General features: G+C 44.4%; 1 protein-coding gene across 2 annotated transcripts in view; it reads right to left on the reverse strand.

Annotated features, from left to right (window-relative positions):
• Positions 1-248: 248 nt before the first annotated feature.
• STAU2 (staufen double-stranded RNA binding protein 2) overlaps positions 249-26,166 on the reverse strand; it is a 321,925-nt gene continuing 296,007 nt past the window's right edge. For both annotated transcript variants that reach the window (XM_044914642.1, XM_021688639.2), the window contains 2 exons: positions 2,287-2,375; positions 249-1,158 (listed from right to left, as the gene is read on the reverse strand). In XM_044914642.1, the coding sequence (XP_044770577.1) occupies positions 1,065-1,158; positions 2,287-2,375 (183 nt within the window). In that variant the 3' untranslated portion in view covers positions 249-1,064. The remainder of the gene's footprint in view (positions 1,159-2,286; positions 2,376-26,166) is intronic.

Here is a 26,166-nt window from a genome sequence, read left to right on the forward strand (position 1 = left end):
GGAGCCCGGGAACGAAAGAAGAGCAATGACAACACTTCACACAGAAACCGACCACATTTTTACTGCATTCGCGGCACGCCGGATTCCACCATGCTGGTCCCGAGCGTGGCTGGCTACACGCCGGCAAGACGCTGACGGCTCCTCGGCCGGGCCTTCGCTGGCCCGCCTCGGACGGGGTTTCTTTGATCCTCCTCACCGTCCCAAGTCCAGAGGCAGCTACTAAGAACACGCTCGAGGCAAAACAGTGAGTGGCTACGACACACGGATGAGGCTGGGTGCGATTTCCACGGCAGAACGTGGAATCCAGAGAAATGGGGTGTGGAGGCAAGACGCCTCCTTAGTGGCTCCTAGTATTGCGGAGCTCAGAACCCACAGCGGGCTGGTTTCGCTCGATGCCTGGAGTATATTGAAACTAGTTGTTGCTAACGTTATTTCGTATCTTAAATAAAATATCTGACCTGATTTAAACCTTGCTTGTTTGCATACATCTTTGAGGCGTGCGCCTTCAAGTTACTCATATTGATACTCAGGATGAAGATTACAAATATCGGCATAAAAAGAGAAACCGCGTGACTCTATATGAAGACAACAACCATCACATTCCACAGCACGTCATTGGTTAATCTTTGAATCATCAAGCATTATTTAAAACGAGAGAGAGAGAGAGAGAGAGAGAGAGAGAACTGAACACAAGCGCCACGACAAAACAATCATAACAACAGAACCAAACCCAATTTCTCTATTAATCATTTAAAATTTTTACCTCTGTTTCTAACACTTCTCACTAACTGTTATTTTAAGCTCCAGTAGCAGGATCAGATTTCTGCTGCCTCTGGGCCAATGAGTTATGATCTGATCTCAAGTTCCAAGGGAAACGCTCAAAGTTTTATTTTTCCCCAGTTGAGTAAACAGTGCTATGTATATTATCTCTCGTGTTAGAATAGTGTTGTCTTCACGTAAGACTCAAATAATGGTATTAGTCATTCATTTCCTTGAACACAGACACCCTCATGCGTGCTGACAGGTTTATAAGGATGCGGTGGCAGCCGCGGTTCTGGGAGCTGCTAGATGAGCGACTTTGATTTCTTGCAGTCCTGAGCGATGGAGCCCGGGTGTGTCTGGTTATTGTCCGCTTTCTCTCCCAGATGCTGGGCTTGTCTGGAAGATTAATACATTAACAAGAGCTGAAGGCCCAGGGTTGCACGTCTTCAGACATGTTTATTAGCAGATGGCACACAGGATTCAAAGGTCACCACAAAAGTGACATTTTAAAGTGAAACAACAATATTTATGTTCAGATAGTCTACTGATGAGATCATGTGGAAATGTTTTTGATTAAATTAGCTTATAAATGGTTGCCAATCTATAGACAACTTCAAATGCCAGGTCTGTTTACCAAATGTTTTCTTCTCACGCTCTCACCGTTTACATATTAATGACCAAGTGCTGTTGGCTGTTAACAGGAGGATCAATATATCTGGTTTTTACTTGCTGGGTTATCTATATATATATATTTTTTTTCATTCTCAAAAATGTTATCTCCTCTAATGTGTGTTTTGAAATCTCACCTGCAATTACTAACGGCTTGGAAAGAGTTCGGATTCCACCGTGGAAATGCAATTGCTTTCCATTTCTCTAGTATAAATTGGGCCTCTGAGAGAGACCTAAACTTCAGTCTCTCAGGTAAGACCTGACGTTCAATATCATAAAAGGGCCACGAGCTGGATTCAGAAATACTCGCTCCAGCTGCCTTCTTGCCTCTGCAGCCCTTGGGAGCCACTCTCGGGTGGCAATGCCGGCTTGTGTCTCTACAACACCGTGAAAAAGAAAATGCAGTCGAGAGGAGGGAATACCTCTTCTCAGCTGCTTTGCCTTTTCTCTCTCTTGTGCCCACAACTTAGCAGGAGTGTGAGTGAAAATGTGTACCTCGGAAAATGGTTTAGCTAGAAGAAAGCTCAGTGCTATGAAGCCAAAACCGATGTTTTAAGAGTTGTGCAAGTCTCTATAGCCAACAAAACTCACATAAATATTTCCAACAAAGGCATTAAAATGCAGAAATAATGATCAGTTAGTAGATTAAAACTTTCACAGATGAATTATGGGAAATGAAAATGACCATATATGCTACTGTTTCTCATTTATTTACATTTAATTGTGTTATGAATAACTCTGTAAGATATAGGTATTGTTGTCCTGAGGGTTTTTTACCTTATTGTCATCTATATCTTATTTTTCTGTACAGTTACAAAATTAGAAATGTAAGAATACAGCAGAAGATTTACTCACTTTTCAAGAGAACCTTTTTCAATATTCATTGCCCCTTCCATTGGATCCAGTCCTTGTTCAGAAAATTGTTTCAAGGCACTTAAAGCTGCCTAAAAATGAAAACAAACACACAAACAAGGAGATCCATTCACTGACTTTAATGTTAATAAACAGGTAATTGTAAAAGAGAGCTGAGATGTATAGTAAAGACTATCATTTTCATTGGTCTAAATAAATGCTTTTTTGCATCATTTAGCAAATTTACATCTGAAAGGCTATATTATCATGGAGCAATGCATATACCACGAGGGCTTTATTTCTGTGGAGGGAGTAGGTGGGCAGAGGGATCCCCAAAGTCTCATGCCCTGTCCCTCATCCACAATTTTGTAAAACCACGAAGTTTTTATCTGCCAATGTAAAAACACCTAGTTTAAGCCGATTGCAGTTTGACAACGACTTTGCATAATTTCTCCTCACAGTACTGAAACTACCTTTCAGATGTGAGCACATCAGATTTTCTCAACTGAGGTACTCTTTCCAAAGTTAGCATAAAGTTATTGTTCAGTTTTATATTTAGCCCTAACCAAGTCACGGGCTGTGCGCAGAGAAGTGGACCCAAGACCCTTGTGCATACCGAGGGGATGGTAGGATGGTATTCTGCGAGGAGAGAGAAAATGTGTGCTCCTCGGGGGCCCAGGGGAGGCAGGCCTGGCCACAGCAGAGCCTCCCAAGGTGTTGATATGCCCGCCATGCGTGGGACGCTGAAGGGTGCGGACAGGCTGATGGAGCCTCGCTGGATAGCTGGGAGGCACCAAAAATGCGATGCTGATAAGATCTACATAACTTGTTGACACTCTTGTGCACGTTCCAAATTGTTATTTCTTCGAATAAGAATTTGGTTCCTCTTCCCCTCCCCCACCCCGCACCACTTTAAAGCTCGATTAGAAGGGCTTTGTTGAGTCTGGGATAGGTGTGAACGGCCCCGGGCTGTTTGAATCCTGGAGATCCTGCTGGGTCACACTTTGGTCATCTGTATCTTCTCAACTGCCTTTGAAAAAGGGCTGACTCTTGCAGTTTCCCAAACTTTTATCTGCCAAAGTCCCCTTTTGGGTAGCTGATTAAGCATGTGATCCCTTGTAAATGTCATTATTTGTAATATAGTTTTTGACTTTAATTGTTAAGGTAATAGCCACAATTTTTTTAGAGTAGTTTTAGGTTTACAGAACAATCGAGCACGGATGTCAGTTGCCGACCCCACTGCTCCTGGTCTTGGCCCCTGCTCGTACTATTTAGCAGCCGGCGCAGGCTGAGGTGGCAGGTAAGCGCTACTTCCAGTTGGGTAGAAGCAGTGCGGCCATGTCACTAGGGTACTATTACTGGTTGAGTTGTGTCCCTCCCACACACCAAAAAAAAAAAATCTGTATGTTGAAGTTCTAACCCCCAGTACCTCCAAATTGCGGCCTTATTTGAAAATAGGGTCATTGCAGATTTAAGTGAGATGAAGTCCTCCTGGATAGTGGGCCCAAATCCAATATGGCCAATGTCCTTATAAGAAGGGGAACTTTGGGTGTGGACACACACACGAGGAGGACACCATGTGGGGAGGAAGGCAGAGATTGAAGTGATACAGCAGAAGCCCAAGGGACATCAGTGATCACCAGCAAACCGCCAGATGCTATGGAAAGGCCTGGAAGATTCTCCCTCACAGCCCTCAGAGAGAACCAACACCACCAACACCTCGGGTTTGGACTTCCAGCCTCCAGAACCGTGGGAAGATACACTGCTGTTGACTAAACCGCTCAGTTTGTGGTATTTTGTTATGAGAACCCTCACAAACGAATATAGGTACGTCATAATTCCTCCTTAAGCATAGTAGAACCTCTTTCTCCTCTCTGTGATGTTTCCTTTTATTATCTTTTTATTATAAAAATAGTTTTCATTACAGGACAATCATAATAGGTACAAGCCAAAAAGAAATGTGGAAATATTCACCGTCCCACCCACCCATTTACCACTTGGTATAATGTCTTTCCATATGCTTTCCTATCCCTTCCCCATATGCACACACTTTAACCTGGATCATATCCTGACACTGTTTTATAACCTGTTCTTTTCATTGAACACGAGCAGTTTTGCAAGTCAATAGAGACATGTCAGTAGCATCCTTTTGCTTCACTGCACAGTGTGTTGACTTGATATGGCCTCTTCCATTTAGCTGGTCCCTACGGTTGGACATTCCGGACACTCCCAATATTGAAGCTGTTATTAACGCTGCATCCAGCTTTCTAATGGTTAAAATTTTTGTGTACTATCTCAATAATTTCCTTATTCCTAGAAATTGAATTTCTGGGCCAAAAAGCAGGCACACTTTTAAAGATCTGATGTGAAAATACATACATACATACATAAATATCTGACAGGAGCTTTCTCTCTGCCCTCAGGGAGGTTGTGACCACAGCAGCAGTGTGAGAAGCCGATGTTCCTCTAGGTGCTTTGGAATTAACCTCTCAGAACCACTTTGTGGGGCACTCGAGCAAACCAGTTTGGTCATCTTATGGCCCCACCTTCTTTTTCATTTGTCCGTCCTGACCATGTACTCTATTCACTAGATTTGGCTTTGAGTAATTTTGGTGGCTTTCAAAAAGTAAACTGACTCTCAAAAATCCAGATTTGGACAATTCTTCTCCCCCAGAAGAAATCTGCAGAGGGATTTGGCTCACTTTTAGATTCATTCAATTGGGTGACCCCTGAGGTCCTTTCCAGTCCTGGAGTGCTGGGGTGCTGGACGGACTTCCTAGGTGCCTCACTGTGGACAGCCCTGTGGGTGTGCACACTCCCATGGGCTTGTGACATGAACCTGAGCTCTGGAGGCCTACCTTACATATGCGTGTATGGGGTGAGGCACTGGGCCCACTCACTGCTGAGCTCTCAAGACCAGTCCATGCCTGACCTTTCCAGATAGTCCAACTTCATGGGGGATGGGGGATGGTGCTAATGAACTTACAGATCTTGGTATATTCAACAGTTTTGAACAAATGAACTACTCTTCTTTCTTCTGATCCTTTAGTCTGTGAATTATTGTCAGGAATGCTAATTTTTATCAATTTCTTCCCAAACGAACTATTGTGGAGGGCTGTTCAGTACCCTCAAATTTAAATTTGCCATGTGATTCAGCAAATTGCTGAATGAGACACACAAGAGCGCCAGGGCTTCTTGGTCCTGCTTTATCCCCAACGAGGTCAAAATGGCAACCAAAAACAACTTTTAAAAACAATTTTCAAAAGTCATTCATAGGCTAATTGTAGCCCCTTTTCCCTAGTTGTTTTTGGAATGCTTGTTGCCTGAATGCCTGGAACCAAATGTCCTGCTCCACCAAGTCTAGGACCCAGTGACACCTGCTCTGTTCCATCCAACCAGAGATGCACACATGAGACGCAGGCCAGGTCTCAGAGAGCAGGTTTGGTGTTTTAGCTCTTGCAAAATCTCCTGGATGATTTTATCAACATGTCAGGCAGGTCCCCGTGCACTTTCAAAACGCCTGTCATCACTCATAGAATGTACTGCAGGCTGGAATGGCGGCATGCTCTTTCACTCAATGCCACGAACGGATTTTCAGAATTCTTGCATGGCTGCTTCCCTCCAAAGGTATGCTTAAAGGCTTCCAAAAAATATTCCCTTATTTATCTGATGAGATAATTCAACCCACATCTTATTGATAACCCTGAATACAATTGCTTAGAAATAGGACAGGACTTCTTGGGCGCCTGGGTGGCTCAGTCGGTTAAGCAACTGCCTTCGGCTCAGGTCATGATCCTGGAGTCCCGGGATCGAGTCCCGCATTGGGCTCCCTGCTCGGCGAGGAGCCTGCTTCTCCCTCTGACCCTCCCCCCTCTCATGTACTCTCTCTCATTCTCGCTCTCAGATAAATAAATAAAAAATCTTTAAAAAAAAAAAAAGAAATAGGACAGGACTTCTTACTAATTTATAAAAGACAATGAAGACGGTTTATCTTCTCTGTAAACAGCAATAGCTTCCATTTGATGGACATCACTCTGCCATAGTCATGAACCAGGCCCTTTACCTGAGTGATATCAGGTGTTACCACAGTCCTGCAGGTGGGTCCTACCCATGAGGAATTCAGTAACCTACTTGAGGTCACACAAGTAGCGAACGGCAGAGCAGAGATTTGGACCCGGCGCACATTCTTGACCAGATCCCTTTATTTTCTTCAAACCTAGCCAATTTCAGCATGACTTCTTTCAATATCGTATTTCCAGATCACTCTTACTCCTTCCTCCGCACTCATTCTATGAATGATGCCCCACAATAGTTCCTGGAGGTAAGTTCATATAATTATCCCCACTTTCTAGAGAAGAGGTTTATTGTGGGGACCAGAGTCAGCCACCAGTCTCGAGCCTTCTTGTGGTCCCTGGGTTGACTTCTGAGGCCTCCTTCAGCGCTTCTCTAACACTTGTAGTTTGGGCTAAAATTAAATTGCTATAGGAGTTATTTTGTCAATTAGAATTACCCAACGACTCCCAAACAAGGTAACTTGACTGTTCATTTCTTAACATTCTGAGGATCCTAAGTCTTGCTCACTCTATTTGCTCCCCTCCCCTCTATTGTTCTGAGAAGAGTTCATTCCTCGCCTGCACGGGGTTGCCAGCTGGAGGGAAAAACAAGCTGCAGGGTTTGCCTGGGACTGTGGGCTGTGGGGTCCTGCAGCGAGAGAAGGTGCTGGGATTGCAAAGGTGAATGGACCAAGAAAGGATGGAGGGCTCAGCAGTGATTTATAGAGAGCGATAAGCCAAATATGTTTAGGAAAGCCGAGATGGGCAGGGGCTGCCAACCACGTGCCTCCTCCCCCAGGTGCTAATAGAACCCTGATCCTGCCGCTTCCTCTCCCCCTTGTCATGAGTTCAACCGGGGAGCTCCCCAGTCTACCCCCAATTCATCGGCCGCTGCTTTCCCAGAAAGGATAATTTACAGATGAAAAAATTCCATCTGTGAGATGGGTGTGCTTCAGTTTCTACAGCAAAACGGCTCCGAGAAGAGGACAATGCAGCAATGCCCAAAATAGCCCCCTTCATTTATCAAGACTCAATTATCAATCATTTCAAAGAACAATGTATAATGGAATGGCTTTGCGAACAAATGCTAAAATTGAACAGTCCACAAAAACATTTTACTAAGCACATCCAAGTCTGTCCGGAAGGCAGTAAAATCAACAAAATCTCCATGTTTAAACTATTCCAACTGAATAAATTGTTACTTGCTAGAGGCCAGTTGTTTAAAAAGAAAAAAAAAGGAACAGATTATAAAAATGCTACATAACAGTAAAGGACACTGGAGTGAGGGAAAAATCAAATAACTCTCATTTGGAGAGACATCTAAAGCCTGATTAAGGAGCTACTGAGAGGGTAAATAGATAAGAAGAGGCTCAGCTCCTACTGTCTCAGTTCAGCTCCTCAGCCTGGACAGTTTGCTGTGTGATCACTGCAAAGTAATGTTGGGGAATCGTGGGAAGGAGGTAAATCTGGGTGCCTTAATGAGGAACATCCTGAAACGATGCTTGAATCCACGTTGTATAAATTCCCACACACCGTGGATTTGAGAATTTCAAAGATGCACTAACATAAGTACCCAGAACCCTCCATGTGGCTCCAGCCATAAACAAATAGACAACTCAATGATTTCATTACCAAGGTCAGAAAATGTTTCCTACCAAATCAAAACAAACTCACTCAGCATCCGAGTGGATGTTACCGCAGTCTACCGAGGGGGATCTCGAACTTTAGCTTTATGACCATTTACATGTTCTGGGATTCAAAAAAAAAAAAAGAAGAAAGAAAAAAGAAAAAAAAAGGTATATTCAAGGCAATTCATGTAGCTTGGTTTGAAAGGAGAAAAATTTTAAAGAAGCATTTTTAAAGAAGTAGATGACATTTCCTTTTTTTATTCCTGTCTTTTCAGCTCAACACTTGTATCCATTTGTGTGTGTGTGTGTGTGTTTCCCTTAAAAGAAAGCGTCTACATAGATACGTAGAAATATTTTGGTCCCCAACAGATTTTACAACTGTTTTGTGAGGAAAGCCCCACAGGTTCTCGAACAGATGTCGCTACCATTTCATGGATCACTTGTTTTGTGCGTAGTTATAGCAATGCCAGAAACAAGATGCCAGGAAGATACTTTCCATGCCTGTTTGTTGGTCTTGGTTTGTACGTCTGCACGCACGCGCGCGCGCGTGTGTGTGTGTGTGTGTGTGTGTTTGTATGTCCGCAGAATGGAGGTGAGTCTTCCTAGCCATTTCTGCAATTTCTAACTTTCCTCTCGTTAATCAGCAATTAGTAAATTGTGTTGAAACCAGTGCCTATTCTTTCTGCTTCCGTCTTCAAGAGTTAAATGTAACAGCATTAAAGCATTTTTTGAGAGACAACGATGGTCCTCATTAGCAAAAAGGAGAATTTTAACTCCTCCCTTTATGACACCCTGTTTTTCTTGTAGTATTTAAACACAGTGCCTGATGGGTCCTTTCATTTCCTTTTTTTTCCCCCCCATTTTACACTTTTCCACCGATTTTATGTCCTGAATCCCAGAAACAGACAGGCTGTTCCCATTAAAGTCAATGGCAACCACACGCCTGAATGTGGCCTTCATTTTTAAGTGAGTGTTCAAGGTTTGTTTTGTTTTACCTGTTTCCCCTGAAGTGCTTGCTCATGTGGAACTCTTCCTGGGAGCACTCTAACTGCTAGGTTCGTTTCGGAATGCACATAGTGGTCATATATGCAGCTCACTAAATAGTTCTTCTTTTTTTTTTTTTTTTTTTTAAAGATTTATTTATTTATTTGAGAGAGTGAGAATGAGAGAGAGTACATGAGAGGGGGGAGGGTCAGAGGGAGAAGCAGGCTCCTCGCTGAGCGGGGAGCCCGATGCGGGACTCGATCCCGGGACTCCAGAATCATGACCTGAGCCGAAGGCAGTTGCTTAACCAACTGAGCCACCCAGGCGCCCCTAAATAGTTCTTCTTAAATGAGAAAATGATAGGCTTCAACTGGCCAACGTCTTTATTTGCAGTTGAGGACTCCCCTAACTTCTCATCCCAACAATCTTTGAGACTGGCTCTCTACTGAATTATTTCAGTGGCTGAAAACCAGCAGGTTCTTCAGTAAGCTTAAGGCTTATTGCCCAAAGAATGTGAATTTTAACATTCCCTAAGTTACCATTTTCTGGCTTTGAAAGGTCTGTAACAAAATGCCAAGCATCTCTTTCTATAAAATAAAAGAAACCGAAAAGAGAAAATTGTATTTCTAAATTGTATCACATTACGATAGGATCCTCAGTCTACCACATCTCAGATGAATCAATGATAGGACTTTAAAAAGAAAATGAAAAAGGATTACACTGAGCTTTAATTAAACCATTTGCTGCCCCGATTCTAACAATTTCATATAGCCTGCACTTTCCATTTATGCTCACATAATCCTATTGGTTTGTGGAATTTCCATAAAATTGGTACTTTATGAATGGCTTACTGTTGTAACAAAGGGATGTAAGCCTGCTAAGGTGATGGCTACTCATTGTAAAAGCAAAAAACAAAAAACAGGCTGGTGGTGGTCTGAAGACACGCAGGTTTTAGACAGTCTACCAAAGCAGAGAACAGGTATTTTGACTCTAGAATTAGGGGAATTAGTACAAACTTGGGCACTTAGACTACAGGCTTAGGCATCATCTCTATTCCACGGTCAGGCTCTTACACTGGGTGATCCATGTAGCTGTCAGCCTTGACAATGATACAGAGTTAAAGCAGGATTCACGGTGCTGAGGAATGTTCGCGGTGCGTTTAGAACAAACATCAGCAGTGGTACCCATGATGCCATGTTTTACTCTAACCACACTGGTTTTGTTTTACCAACTTCATTCCTTTTAGAATTCCTACGCTGTCCAACAAAAAGTCCCTTCTGTAATGGCGTGTTACCACAACATGCTGTTGGGTACAAAGGCAGGCATCCATGAACGATGGCAGTGTGACTCTGTGCTTGGCAGGATGATGCTTCCCCCCCCCCCCCACCCCCCGGAAGTGTCCACGTCCTAACCTCCAGAATGTGCGTATGTTACCTCACATGGCAAAAGGGATTCTGCACGTGAGATGGAGGTATAAACACCGAGATGGGGAGATTATCCTGGATTACCCAAGTGGGTCCAATCTAATCACGGGAGTCCTTAAAATCAGAGAATGTTTCCTGGCTTTGGTGAGAGAGGACGATATGGCCAAGAAAAAATGGTCAGAGTGATGTTGTTAGTTTTGAGGATAGAGGAAGGGGGACAAGCCAAGGAATGTAGGTGGCCCCTAGAAGCTGGAAAAGGCAAAAAGACCAATTCTCCCCTCAAGCCGAAACAAAAAACTGCTGATACCTTGATTTTAGGCCAGGGAGATCCCTATCTAACTTCTAATCTATAGAACTCTAAGATAATGCATTTGTGTTGTTAAGCCATTAAGTCTAGTAATTTGTCAAAGCAACAAGAGAAACTAATATACTCTTTGTGTCATCTTGACAAGGAAGGGTGGGGAACGTGGTGTTTGGAGTCTGTCAGGCCTAGACTAAAATGCCAGCCCTACTGTAGACCAGCTGTGTGTCTATGCAAGTTATTTTACCTCTCTGAGCTTCTTGGGGTTAATGCCTGGACCATAAATGAGAGCTTTTATTACACATCTTTCTCTATTGTTTCTTTTTTTAATTTTTAAAAGATTTTATTTACTTATTTGTCAGAGAGAGAGAGAGAGAGCACAAGCACGGGGAGTGGCAGGCAAAGGGAGAACAGACTCCCCGCTGAACAGGGAGCCCGATGTGGGACTCAATCCCAGGACCCCAGGATCATGACCTGAGCCCAAGGCAGACGCTTAACTGACTGAACCACCCAGGCATATCACACCTTTCTCTGTTGAGACCAACATCCAGTCATAAAATTCTTTATACTCTCTATCTCCATGTTCATTTATGTCCCATTTCTCATATATTTCTATTATTTTTTCTAGTGCATTGCTTACCCATCTCTCTTCCTAAGAGAACTCTAACATTATTCCTACCCCTTAATGAAAAGCCATCAATAACTTCCAGCCACCAAATAACATTCTGTATCCTTGGCCTGGCATCCATCAGCTGGCCCCATTCTACTCTACAACTTCATTTACTGCAATTTCATTACAGCACATTTCCTAGAGGGTGATGCCTGGGAAACCCCACCCAGGAAGACCCCACAGTGGGGGCTTTGCCTGAGACCTTCCAGGTGGCACATCCTGAAATAGAGTATGTGATTGGTCACCAGGCTCGGGAACACCTGGCAGGTGTCAGTGTTATCAAAAGCTCCCAGCCAGTCGGCCTGGAGACACACCAACGTTGTAGAAGCCCCGCCCACATGGATCTCCTGCCCTGGTCTGATGGGTCTACCTCTTGTCTGACATCTGAGTTTTCTTACCTCCACGCCTTGGCTCCTGAAGTCTTTCATCTTCCCAGGGTGGACTTCCCCAATTCCCAGCCTGTCTCCCACCTATGAACTTCTGACGGCCCTTGCCATCTGCATCCCTGGACTGAGGGCTATCTTCAATGTGTTTGTGTCCTGTCTCTCAAATAGTTGGTCAGCTCTTGGCTGGCAGAGCCATTTTCCTGTTGAGAATCAGCACAGTGTGTTTACAGAACATCTTCAAGGAATACTCCTTGGTTGATTATTTATCAGCTTCCATCTGAAGCTCCTTAAGACAGACAAGTACTCACACACACATTTCTGCTTTCTGTTTTCTCTCTATTCTCTGAGTCTGCATCTTGCTCCTGCTTGCTCTTCCTTACTTCAGGGCATCCTCTAAAGCTTCTCTCCTATGAGACTCTCTCTCCTCCTTTTACACACCCCTCTCACCCCCACCCGCAGGCTCTGCGGCCAATATGCTGTAGGACAAACAGTCCTAGGAAAGCAGAGCTGGGTGTCTCTATCCCCTGTGTGAGACAAGGTCCTCCTGTCCCACAGTCTACCTCCAAGGACTACAGATGATAGCTAATGACTTGCTGAAATGTCAAACATTTGGGTTTTGGCTTCTGTCATCTTTGGGGTCTGTAAATAGTGTTTCCCCCCTCCCTGGGCCAGTGTGAGGTCTACAAAGAAAGTGCCTGGGAAACCCTACCCAGGAATACCCCACAATGGGGACTTTGCCCGAGACCTTCCAGGTGGCACATCCTGAAATAGAGGACCAGAGGGGAGTCTCTTCCACCCAAGGAGAGCCTGGTTCTGGAGGGCAATGGTGCCTGAATTCTGCCCTGCCCCAAAGGTCTCTTTGGGACTTCATGGTTCTTTGACATTCTACTCCAAAGAGAAGGAGAAGCATTGCCCCTGAACGTGGGCACACACTGTTCTGTCTCCCCGGAAATTCCAGTTAGGTTTGAGTATGTGATTGAAAAAGATGTATAGTTATTTCTTTTTTTTTTTTTTGGTATTTTTTGGTTATTTTCTTATTTTTTTGTTATTTCATAATTTTTACTGCATTTAATGTGCTCTTGGATTGCATGCATGAAGAGGGCAGTTGGGAACAACAGGGAGTGATGGTCAAACAATATAACTATAAAGTTCTGTTTAATTCTGAACTTTTGGTTGTACTGAAATAGAGTCCAAGGTAGTACAGGCAGGTGGGTTGCAGGCCTTGCTGATTCCCTCAATGGGTAAGGCATACAGAAGCCTGATTTATTTTCTTGGGGCATTTGGTGGCCATCCCTAGTGGTCAGATTGCAGCAGAGAGGGGGCCAGGACAGATCTTTACCTCCATCCCAAAGGTCTCCTTAGCCTCTTACTGACATCTGATTTTATACATATATATTATATTTTATATATATTTCATATATATATATATATATTTACTTTTTAAAATGAAAGTTCCAGGGGCACCTGGGTGGCTCAGATGGTTAAGCACTGCCTTCGGCTCAGGTCATGATTCCAGGGTCCTGGGATCGAGCCCCACATCGGGCTCCTGGCTCAGCAGGGAGCCTGCTTCTCCTTCTCCCTCTGCCTCTCTCCCTGCTCATGCTCTCTCTCTGTATCTCTGTGTCTCAAATGAATAAATAAAATCTTTAAAATGAAAGTTCCGAACAGTCACAAAAGTACAAAGAATAGTATACTGAACCCCCACACACCTATCACTCAGATTAAGAATGATCAGTATTTTGCCAATCTGGTTTCATATATCTTCATGTTTTCCTGGAGGATTCCAAACTGGGTATCAGATAAGACACATGCCATGATCACACCTTAAGAACAAATTAAGAACAATTCCTTTCTATCATCTAAATACCCAGGTCATGTAAAACTTTTCCTGATAGTCTCAAAGATGTCTTTTAAAGTTGGTTTTTGAATCTACATCCCAACAGTTCACGCATTGTATTTGATCTTTTAAGATCTAGGAGTCCTGTGGAAGGCAGAATGATGGCAAAGATGTCTAGGACCTAATCCCCCCCAGGACCCAGGGAGGGGGCGATGAGCCTGGATTGCCGGGAGTGACCCATCTAATCAAAGTCCTTAACCTCAGGGGTCCTCCCCCAGTGCTGGCCACAGAGGGACATGTGATGGTGCCAGAAGGCTCAGAGGGATGTGACATTATAGGCTTGGAAGGGCAAGTTAGGGGAAGGAAGCTGACAGAAGCTAGCAAAGTCCAAGAAATGGATTCTCCCCCAGACCCTCCGGAAAGGAACACAGCGCTGCTGACACCTTGATTTTAGCCCTAGGAGATGGTGTCTGACTTCTGACTACAGACTGAGATGAGACCCCGGGGTTTTAAGCCACATTCCTTTAGCGGGGTACTGAAAGTCACATGGAGCTGTGAAGGGCTGATGCCCTACTCTCTCCTGAGGCCAGCTGGTGTTGGGCGCAAGAAGGAGATGCCAGGCCTGACTGAGACAACCAGGGGAGGGGAGGCTGGGCCTCGGGAAGAAATGGGGCCAGTGGTGCCAGGTGCCTTCTTGCTGCACTGGTTCTCTGCTGGCCACATCAGGCAGGACGGAAGGAGCTCCTCACCCCGCTTCAAGCAAGCTGCACACTAAGTCAAGTCACTCATCACCTAAATCCTGCGAAGACCTCCCTCCACCCTTAGGGACCTAGGCATCACTCTCCTCTTCACCCCAAATGCTCTGTGCTGGCCTCCTTTCTGCTCTTCAGCCTGGACAAGCTCTTTCTCACCTCAGGGATTCAGGCTGACCAGCCCCTGGGGCCACCCATTCTCATGACTGCTTATCAGCCTTCAGATCTTGGCTCCAGGGCGGAACTGAACACCTCATCTAGAGTGTTGCCCATCCCCCCAACCTCCAGCAACGGGGGGTGGGGGGGGTGGAGAGGGAGGAGGTACAGAGCCAGCAGCAGAGGCTTATGGACTTGTCTGGGTAGGAGGGTGAGTGGACTTAGCAGGGAGGACTGACCTCAACAGGGGGACCATTTAGGTGAGGCCAAGACCTGAAGCTAGGCTAATTCAGGGTCACTGTCAAAGCTGGAACCCAGATAGGCTGGGACCCCATACTCACTGGGCTCACCAGAACCTATACATGAATGTATGTTAATCAGCAACATCATATTTTTTCCTGATACTAATAGGTTCGGTTTCCATTGGTTTGGAGGACCTCTAGCCCTCTTGCTTTTCCTCTTAAGTCACTGGGCACCTCTTCTCAGTTTCCTCAACTGCTGGCTTTTGCCTTGCCCTGATTTTTAAGCCCATCCTTGGGCCTCTTATCTTCTCTATCATTATTCTCTCCCTAGATGATTTCACTGAGGTCTATGACTTAAATCCCTTATAAACATTGATGACCCCCAATTCCTATCTTCAGCCTGGCCTTCTGCCCTAGAGTTCACACATACGACTCCCTGGTGGATTTCTCCCCTTAGGTGTGTAAAAGGCATTTAAAATCTGCCGAGACCCAAATTAGAGATTACCATCCTCCAAACCACTCCTCTCCCAGGACACGTAACCCTCATTCAACACAAAAAACACTAGGAATCAACCTCACTCACCTCCCACATCTGACTCATGCCATCACTTCCTAACTGTATCTCCCTGTATCTATGCTCACCTAAAGCCATTTCTTCAAATACATCCAGAGAGATAGGTGTGAAATGTAGATAAGAACAGGTCAAGACCCTGCTCAAAACCCTCTAAGAGCTTCTGGTTGCTCTCAGAACAAAACCCCAATTTCTGACTTGATCCAAAGCCCTAGGTGACCCTAACCCAGCTACATTTTCCCTACTGTGCTCCCCCATACCCACGGAGCTCTAGCTCTCTCCTCTTTGTAGAACACCCTGAGTTCATTCCTGTCTCAAGGATTTCCATATGCTTTCCCCTAGACCTGGGACTGTTTTCCCAGTTCTCCACATGGGCTCTCTCCCTCACTATATCGGGTTCTCTACTCAATTGTCACTCCTCGTGACCACAGGACCTAGATGAACTGCACCTCCCCACTCCTAGCTGGGTGTTCTCGCAGCTTCTCACACTGTCTCATTTTCAGTGCTTATTGCTCCTAAGTCAGTATAAGCTCAATAAATATTTATTAATGACTTGAAAGAATGAATGAATAATTAAAAACAACGGCAATGTTCAAGAATACCTAGCCACCTTATATATATACGTTTTATTAATTCTCAGAAGTTCCCTCTGGAAATTAGGGAGTAGATAATTTCCCCCACTTATTGAAACCCAGAAGTAACCACTCATTTGATGTTAAAGACTGATTATTCAGCTGGAGTGAGTAGGTGCTAAATGTTAGTCTTTTAAATGAAGAAAGTGAAGTATAATGATAGTTCTCCAAGTGAGTGTTCTTGTGTGTTGTAAACTCATTCTATACCAATTATTGCAACTTTGGAATAAACTTTATTGGAATTAACTGTAATTTTTTTTCTAGAAAGTCTTTCTTCCTTTTTCAAACTAAGAGAAATGCAAAGTCACTATAAAGCTCAAGTAAACTATATCCTCTTTTTTTGATTACCATTGAAAGAAAAGCATTATCACTGATAATATCACACTTGGTTTGGTAATTTTTTAGAAACTCCATTAAAAGTAATTTTTAAAGTCTATGGTTAAATAACCATCTCAAAGGAAAAACTATATCTTGACTTCCTAAAAACATCTTCGTTAAGACAATATAATCAAAGAAAGAGACTTACTTTGTGTTTAAATAATCATGATCACAAATGGTCCTCTTCCTCTACCTCCACCCACAAATGAGAAGAAATTTAGTATACTTTTGGGGATACGCTTTAGGTCTGCCAAATACTTAAGTAAAAAATTCTCTTAAGTTGTTTCAAGAAACTGCTGGTACTTTAACAGGCTCCACACATTCTAATATATCCAAACACAAGGGTTTTGTTTTGTTTTGTTTTGTTTTCTAATTGCTTGGCTGCAGACGAAGATGTAAGGTTATAAGTATAAGAATTTATGTGATGATCAGTGATGGAATCCTAATCCATCTTAAGCTGTAAGCATGACAACTGGCAGTTCCCAACGTGTATTAAGAGGCAGAGAATTTTTTTCTTTTGCCTGAGGGTACATTCCCTTTCAAAAGCAAAATATTTTTCTTCATTTGCTTTCTAAAGATATCACATTAAACTCTACTCTTAATGGTTAATCTTTTAAGGAGGTAAGATAGATTGGAGAGAGACTCTGTGATAGATTTATAAATTGGGGGCAAAACGTAACACAAGGCATTCCAATACGCAATTTCAAATCAAAACCTTAACTTGGGCAAGGGACGTTATATCAGCCAACAGCATTCTTTAGAAATGCTTGACATTCAGTTGGATAGAATTATATATTGAAATAGATTGTAGGCATATTGTGAATGTTTTTGCTCTAGCATCTGGTAGCATCAAAGCCCAGGAGGAAGAGTGGGTGACCATGCCAGAATTTAAAAGCTGCCTTTTGGATAAATATGTGGAAAGGATATAAATTAAGTTATCAAAAGGCTAGAAGAATTTGCTGAAAGGGGGGAGGGTGCTAAAAGCAATAAGCCATTTGGAATTTGATAGCATTGTGCTATTCAAGCTTTGTGTAGCTAGTATTATTAGCCAAGTATGGATAAAAGGGTATTTCAAAAGAGAAAAATTAATGAATGAGGACAAGCATAAAAAGCAACAATGCAATACCTGATCTGTAAACGTAAGTAGTACTTATGAGTATCTGAGATGCAATGTGGGATGAGCCCCAAGGGAAATCAGGCACCTCCTCTACAACGCTTTTGGAAGAGAGTAGTGACTTGTGATTTCTGTGTTCTGTGTATTAGGCAAGATAAGCTAACTGCTGAACAAACACCCCCACATCTCAATGTTCATGAAAAGACCAATTGGGTGTTCCTGGGCTGTGGATCCTAGTCAAGCAGGGTCCCGGGCCCCTTCCATCTTGTGACTCTGCCCTCTTCTAGGCTAGCATTATGGTCCTCTCCATTCAACCAGTGGATGGGAAAATAAAACAGAAGATAGTATGTAGGAGGATTTCATGAAAGAGGACGAAAGCCCTCATACTCCATTGACCAGAACCCGGTGACATGACTATACCTCACTCCATGACTACACCCATCTCCAGGTTGGGTACTAAGTCTGGCTGTGAGCTGAGAAGAGGAAGCAGGTGTGGTGAGTAATCAGACTCTACCACAAGTGGTATCATGTGGCACTCACTTCCTGAGGCATCAACACATCTATCTTCTCACGCTAAACTGTGAGTCTGCAGAGTAAGGTAGAATTGGGTCTTTTCTGTTCTGGTAGCTGTAGCAATAACTCTGGCATAGAGTTAATGCTCAATTTGTAGTCAGGCTCACGGAGTGAACCTGGGGTGCCAGGCTCACAGAGTGAACCTGGAGATGTTAAGACTGGTTGTCTATGCTCTAATATTGCCAAGAAATGCCTGGATTGTTTTCCCTTCCTGAAGATGGCCTCTCTGCGTAGATATTTCCAGAGGACACAGAGAGCACATGCCCAACGTGGGGCATGGGGCACCAACTTTGTTAATTCTCATTGTGTCTTCATGCAAGAAGTCTTGACAGGAGAAAGTCCTCATACCTTTCACCTCTCAGAAGGCACTTCAGTGGGAGAGAGTTTGGGTTCCTGAAAGACAAAGGATAGGGTGGAGGGTTTCTAGTGAACCCCAATCTCAAGAATAAAAAGGGGACCAAAATCTTCCTCAAGGATAAACCAGACTTCCTTATCAACTGAGAAGGAAGCCAGAAGTTATAGGGGAATAAGCAGGACTACAGAATATTATAAAAATCTAGAACCTTACTCTTTCTGCCTCCATTTGGTTTCATGCAAAGCAAAAGCAGCCCCTGTGTGACTGCTAAAGGACTAGTATCTAGAATATATAAAACTTTCAAACTCAACAGTAAAAACCAAACAATCCAATTAGAAGACAGGCAAAGGACTTGACAAGATGGTTCACCAAGGAGGATTTACAGATGGCAATTAAACATGTGAAAAGATGCTCCACATCACTAGCCATTAAGACCACAAGGTTATTACAAACTTATTAAAACAGCTAAATTAAACAGTAGTGACTACACCAAATGCTGGAGACGATTCAGGGAAACTGGATCTCTTACACATTTTTGATGGGAATGTAAAAATGGGTGAGCCACTCTAGAAAATAGTTTGACAATTTCATAAAAATGAAACATAAGCTTACCATACAACCCACCCATCACACTCTTGGGCATTTATCCCAGAGAAATGAAAATTTATGTCCACACCAAAACCTATATACAAATGTTCATAGCAGCTTCACCTGTAACAGTCAACAATTGAAAACAACCCAAATACCCCACCATAGATGAACTATTAAATAAACTGGTACCTCCACACCACAGGATTACTCAATATTACTATACAATAAATGGGAACGAACTATTGGTCCACACAATTTGGATGGATCTTAAGGGCATCAGGCTGAGTGAAGGTCACTTACTATACGATTCTATTTATGTAACATTTTCAAAATGACAAAAGTATCGAGATGGAGAAGACATTGGTGGTTGCCAAGGGTTAGTGGTGGCGTGGGAGGAGGAGCAGGAAGAAGGTGAGACTGTAAAGGGATGGCACCAGGGAGACTCCTGTAGAGATGGACAAGTTCTCCATCTGGATCGCAGTGGTGGTTACACGAATCTATATGTGTGGTAAACTGGCACAGAGCTATCATACACACATGGTACCGATGGCATCATCTTGGCTTGGATATTGTGCTGTAGATAAATAAAATGGAACCACTGGAGTACAAAGTACACACAACCATTCTGTACTACTCTTGCAACTTCCTGTGAATCTATAATTATCTGAAAATAAAATAAAGTAAAATAAAAATTAAAAACAAAACAAAATTAGAATTGTGCTTTTTGAAAAAAATTAATATTTTTAATTTTAAAATGAATAATTCTTATTGTAAAACTTTGAAAAATACTTAAATGTTAAGACAGGTTCCTTACCCTGTCTTACCCTTCAATCAACTCCAATCCCACACTCCAGAAGTAACTGCTATTAATAGTTTTGTCTGCGTTTTCCCAGGTATTTTGTTATATCCTTATATATACATCTATGGACTTCTTGTTTTTTTCCTCAAATGGAATCCCTATGCTTCTTCTGCATGTAATAATAAGACACCTTGGACATATTTTCATGCCACCCATACCAGCTCTATTTTATGCTTTTTAATAGCTGCATCATATTTCATATTCTATTGCACAGCTGTGCCATAATCTATTTCATCAGTTCCCTACTAATAGGCATTTAGGCTGCTTCTAGCTCTTAAAAATAAGGTTGCAATGGATATTCTTGTGCATATAATTTATGCAAATACATCTATAAGATGAATTTAAATTTTTCTATACTGTCAAATTGCTTTCTAGAAAAGTTGTAACAAGTTTTGGGTAATAGCTGCTCGAAAGAGAACAGGAAGGCAGGCTGAGTCACCGGGGCCTGGAAGTGGGGGAGAAGCATAGGAGTTGCCCCAGCCAGGGGAGGTGGGCCTCCTCAAAGATCAGCTCTGCCACCTGCCTCCACTTGAGGGGAAGCCATACTTACTGGAAGTTAGCATCATTTTTCTGTTTCCTCCTACTTCTGGGTGGCTAGATAACACTTGATCCCTCCGTGGCAATGAAGTGAGAGGGTCTATCTCACCGCTCTCTGGGAAACGTGAGCATAATTGGTCTTCCCTCTCAAGACATGCTGGTATATTCCCATGAGCTTCAACACTGCACTTAGGGCATCTAGTGGTGGGATTTTCAGCCAACACCTTCCAACTTCTCTGCATCAAAATAAATATTAAAAATTCAATTCCCTCTTTAAAATCCTTGGGCATCTCAGAGGACTTTCCAGTTAATACTGGTTTCAGGATTTAGAGGGATATATTTAAGGAATTCATATATGGTGTTAAAATCTTCCCTTTAACAAAAACACACTCATGGTCATGTTATGATCATCATAAAAATCAGTAAAAACTTCATTTTTCCATTATTACTTGTAGTAAATACCCAGTCTTATCCAGTCTCTTAATATGAGCCTCTCATGGCTCCTCACTGTCAGTAGGAGAATTGAGTATGGCAATATGGCTCCCAATGACTTCATGATGACGTGCCTCTCCAAGTTTTAGCTCCCGCTAGTCCCCTTCTCCCTTTTATTTCATTTTTTTTTGTAGCTTCAACTTGTTTGTAGTTGCCCCACATGCATCATGTTCTTCCTTACCCCCGTGCCTTTCTCCTTCTGATGTTTCTGCTTGGAACCAAATGGCCTCCTCACCTGTCTTGACCTAGCTGACTTTTCTTTCAAATCCAGCTTAGACATCTTTCCTCTAGGAAGTTGGCCTATAGCCTTTTACTTGGACCAAATGTCTGTTCTCTGCAGACACCTAGCACTTTCTACATCATACTAAAATTATCTATTTGTCTATCTACTCTGGTAGGCTAAGAGCTCTCCAAAACTATAGGCCATGTCTTCTTACTCAAGTTTCCACTTGAGTTTTCACCCAGTACCTAGCAGAGCAGGAGCTTAACATGTCTGTGCAGGGCCACTGATTTTTTGCCACAACACACGTGAGTTTGACTTGAGTTTGAGTAACTAAGGATTCCTCTGGACATGTTCCTTCTCTCTCCCCTCAATCTGCTTTTGTGTGACCACTGAGCATGGGCTAATTTTTGGCTATGGGAAGTAGATGTGAGAAATCTGGATTCCTTGGCCTGTTCTAGCTCTGTCCCTCTTCTATTTTTTGGTAGAATAAGTAGTGCTCAAGGTAAGTGGTTTGCTTAAAATAATATGGGAGCACATTCTCTGCATTACTGAAGAACAAGGACCGGCAAGTCCAGCAGCCTGATTCCTTCTTAGGAGCCCTTGGGTCTAGAACTCCATCGTCCCAAGTCACCTACTTCCTTGGGGGACAGTCACCTGACCCACCTGTAGGGTTGGCAGGTCCTGATGGGACATTGATGCAACTGCCTCGATCTGACCTGTTGGAGCCCCTGAGGCTAGAGTGGGTTTCCCTGTGTCTATAAGAACAGGCTATATAAACATTTTTGCACCCGTTTATTTAAATAAAAGTTATGTGCTTGGCAGAATTTGGCCTTATTAACTGCCACAGGATGGCATAGTTAAACAAGAAAGGGCGAGTATAGCTTCTCCCATCCCTCATTGCCAGAAGTGAGCAATACTGACCAAAGGATCCGCTGGCTAACAGCAGTCCCTCCAAGAATCCGGTGTGGTGCCGGGTCAGGGGAATGCCTGGCTCTCTCAGCCATTACCTCCCTCCTTGTTCCCACCATAGGCCCATTCCCATCACAGTTCTAGTTTGACTTTACATTGGACTAGCTCTGGTGCAAAGTGACAGGACTCTCCTGAGGAGGACCCTGGGCAAAATTCTGAAACAGGCCTGCTGCAAACTTCGTCCTCTCCCTCCTAGCTACAGCATCAGCGAGTTTTAAACTAGAGAGAGTAAAGTTTGACAAAATCATCTTAGTTTACAGGAACTCATGGATCAAGAATCGTTTTGGGGAAAAATGTCGTATGTATATTTTTTAAACATTTGCTAAAAGAAGACACAGGTCTTAAAAGGGTTGGGAATCATTGCCCTGGACCTGAGCCCACAGTTTGCTTAGGAACTTGCTTCTCAGAGAGGTCCCGTGACTCTTCTAAAGTCACAGAGCTGGTAAATGGCCCGCCCCGGCCTTGAACCTAGAATATCTTCAGCGTGAGGACCATCTGGCCAGAAGATGATACATGGACTTGTTTAGCTGATCCTTATGGCATGCCGAGTCCCAGGGCCTGTGCCAAGTGCTGTGCCAGGCTCTGGGAACACAAAGGTGAAGGAAAGACAGCCCTCCCCTGATGTGCCCTGGGTGAGCGGGGAGCACAGAAACGACACACGTGCGGCAGGCCATCAGGGTGCACGGGGCGGAGGGACCTGCGGCCCGGCGGGGGCAGGGAAGTCTTCTGGGGTGCCATGCAGCTCAGGCTTTTGCAGAGGATGGGCAGGTGTGGGAGAAAGGCCTCCAGGACAGGGCCCGGCCTAGCAGAGGTGCCAGGGTGAGAGGCAGCGTGCCTCATGTGCGCATCCAGCAGGGAGGCCCAGGTGTTCCTGGAGGGGCGAGGGGAAGCGGGGCCTGTCCTCCCAGGAAGCTGGAGAGTTAGGCTGGGCAGGCCCCATAGGGTCTGCCGTGACAACAAAATACCTCAGACCAGGCGGCTTACGCCACAGAGAGTTATCTTCTTGCGGCTCTGGAGGCTGGAAGTCCGAGATTAAGGTGGCAGCAGGGCTAGTTTCTCCTGAGGCCTCGCTCCCTGGCTTGCAGACAGCTGCTTTCTCTCTGTGTCCTCATATGGTCTTTTTTCTGAGCATGTACATCCCTGGTGTGTCTCTCTGTGTCCTCATTTCCTCTTCTTATAGGGACACTGGTCAGTGTGCCCACCCTAATGGCCCATTTTAAGTGCTACCCTCAAAGGCCTTCTCCCTAAACACAGTCACATTCTGAGGTACTGGGGATGGGCCTTCAACACCTGAATTTTCAGGGGGACACTATTCAGCTTATAAGGGCTGTTGTGTCATTTCAAACTGTAACCAGGGCCGTGGCATGCCCACTTTTGTGTTTTCAAAGGGGCCACCTGCCCAGGGCTGGAGGGTGGCAGTGGCAGGGAGACCAGCCGGGAGGTCATCAGAATGGACCAAGCCTTTTCTCTTCCTGACTTACTTGATGTTTCTCCTGATCTTACACTGCTGACACTCCTTGTTGTTCTATTGCTTTCTCCAGGCCGAGGCCTTCACTCTTGTTGGGCCCAGGAGGGCTAACTGGCTGGGGCGTGGAGAGGCCTTTCCCTCGTGCCCCCTCACTGCCCACTGTTTAAGGAAGAGCCCTGCCAGGTCCCTGCTCTGACCTGATCTGCTGGCACCTTCCACAAACACCAAAGGAAGCCCCACCTTCCCTCTGGGGCTGCAGGGAGGCCAAAACACCTTCCAAGTCACTCAGCTTGGGACGAGGGCCAAAGGAGAGGCTGAGGCTCCTGGAGGCAAGGGGCTGGTTGAGAAACAGATCCACAGTCCACGGCTGCTAGTTAGACAGCATCCTCACCAGGCAGGGGTTCAAGTTGGGGCCCATGCATTAAAGGACTCTGTGACTTTAGACAGGGAGGACATCACATTTTCTGGGTGTGTATTAACATCTCACTGAAATTTAGCACTTCTTTAGGCAAAATATTAAAAATACTGGAAGTACAGTAGAAGTATAGTTACTAGAACAATTGCTACATCTTGTTAGTCCATGTGCTAATAAATCCATTTATTACTACAGCACAAATTTATTCTGAAATACTTACTCTCACATAGCACAAATACTCTTAAAATATTTTGATCAACAATGTCAATATAGTTTTTTGAAATCTTGGGTATTTTTACTTTATGTAGTTTAGAAATACTCTTCTGTGAAGAGGTCTGTAGGTTTCACCCAAGTGCCCAAGAGGGCCATGGCTCAAAAAAGGTTAAGGACCTCTGCTTAACCAAGTCCACAGATGAGATGAAGGAGAGTCCAAAGAGAGGAAACCAAGTACCCATTTTACCCTCTGTTAACGAGACATTTGGGGGCTAGGACTTCAGAGGATGTAAGCTGCTCCTGAGCTAGAAAGTTCAGGGCTTGAAATTGTAATACAGATAAAGAAAGATATCTGTATTTCTCTGATGACAACTGGTCTTTGACTTTTAGTATCTTTTTGAACATAAGCCCACGTCTGAAAATGTAGACCGTTTGTATAATGCTGATCATCACAAGGACCTCTGCCTTCAGTCTTGGATGTGTGTTCATTTAAGACCTACCAGCGCACGCTCAACCAGGAGAAGGTGATGGGGTGGGGGACTTGGCTAAAATCCCACAAGCGTGTGTGCTGCTTCGGCTCCAAGCTCACTGGCTCCTGCTATTGTTAGGTAGGGAGACACCACAGGGTGTGGTGGCCCGGGGCCTCTGTCACCACCCCTTGAGGGGCTGGTGAGGCAAGAAGGTGACGGCATCTGCAGTCACCAACCACCCTCATGCTCCTCTAAAACGTTTGTGCATCACACAGGGACGGGGAGCGCAGGCTCGGCAGGTACTACACAGGAAAACGCCAAGAGGCCCATTATTCGTGCGTCAATCCCGCGCGCCGCTGGACAAAAGCTCGCAGTTGGCAGGAATCTTGCCACATTTCTCTCCCCAAGTAACTGAATAAAGGGGTCCTTGAACAGGACGATCTCATTCCCAGCGGCTCTTTCATTATTTCGTGCTTTCGACTTGTGAGATGTTGTCTTTGCTTGTCCCACTTGAACCTACGGCCGTCAGCTCCTTTAATAGGGGTGTCTATAAAGAACTGCCCTGAAATATGCTTTTCCAGTGCACTTAATGTCTTTCCAATTAAATCCAGATGTGAAAAGCTGAAGGAACAGTTCTCAGGACTGAACAAGATGACATAAATCTTGCAGCTGACAGAGATCCCACTGAGCTCGGTTGGGGAAACTCACAGAGAACTTGTTTGGGCCCAGAAAGGCGGCTGGGTATAAAGACAGATGTGTACACTCTGATTCCAAAAAATATGCTGAGAGAGAAAACGCTCTTCCAACACAGTGCCTACAAATAGGGCTGGAGGCTCGAAGCAGGTTGGTTTCGCTCCCCCTCCCACACTCGCTGCTAGATCAAAGGAGGTGATTGAAAAGGCTACGCTAGAAAACAGACCAACTCAGCGATGCTTCCTGGTCTCCTTAATTGCTCTTCTCAGGGAGAGGAAGGTGGGCACTCCTGACAGACCTTTGCTGGACGAGAACAAGGGCTGTTTGTGCAGCTGAGGGTTTGGCTTTTATTTTTTTAATTATCAGGTTTTGTACACTTTCCAGAAAGTTCCTTTTAAAAATAGTATATTCTTCCTTCTCTTCTCCAGATGCTAGGAAGTGCAGGTTCAACCCAAACCGTGTCTATTTCAAAGGGACACAAAAACCCGGGGCTGGAGTTCAAGGAGTTTGGTGGCATGCTGCCCAAGGACTGGAGGCTTGGGTTTTCTCTTACCCTCCCAGTAACTTTGTTTTTAAAGCTTGGAAAACAAATTCCACTGAGGGATCAGCTTCTGCAGGATGCAGCACGGAGAAGGGCAGGCGGGCAGTGGAAGCAAGGAGCTGGGTGCAGGGAATGAGCCCAGACTGGGGCCAACGTGGTCACTCTGACAGACAGGTGCACAGGTGGACAAACAGCTCCCTGATGCATCCAGAAGGCTCACCTTCTAGAGTTTCAGGTTGACAGGAGAGCAGGGTGGTTTTTTCCCCTCAAGATCCTTCCCAATTAACCACTGCTTCCTCTGTCCCCCGTCTCCTGCCCCATCAGGACAGCAGCTCTGTGACAGAGGACAGCAGGTGT

The sequence above is a fragment of the Neomonachus schauinslandi genome, chromosome 4 (assembly GCF_002201575.2).
Source record: "Neomonachus schauinslandi chromosome 4, ASM220157v2, whole genome shotgun sequence".
Classification (NCBI taxonomy): domain Eukaryota; kingdom Metazoa; phylum Chordata; class Mammalia; order Carnivora; family Phocidae; genus Neomonachus; species Neomonachus schauinslandi.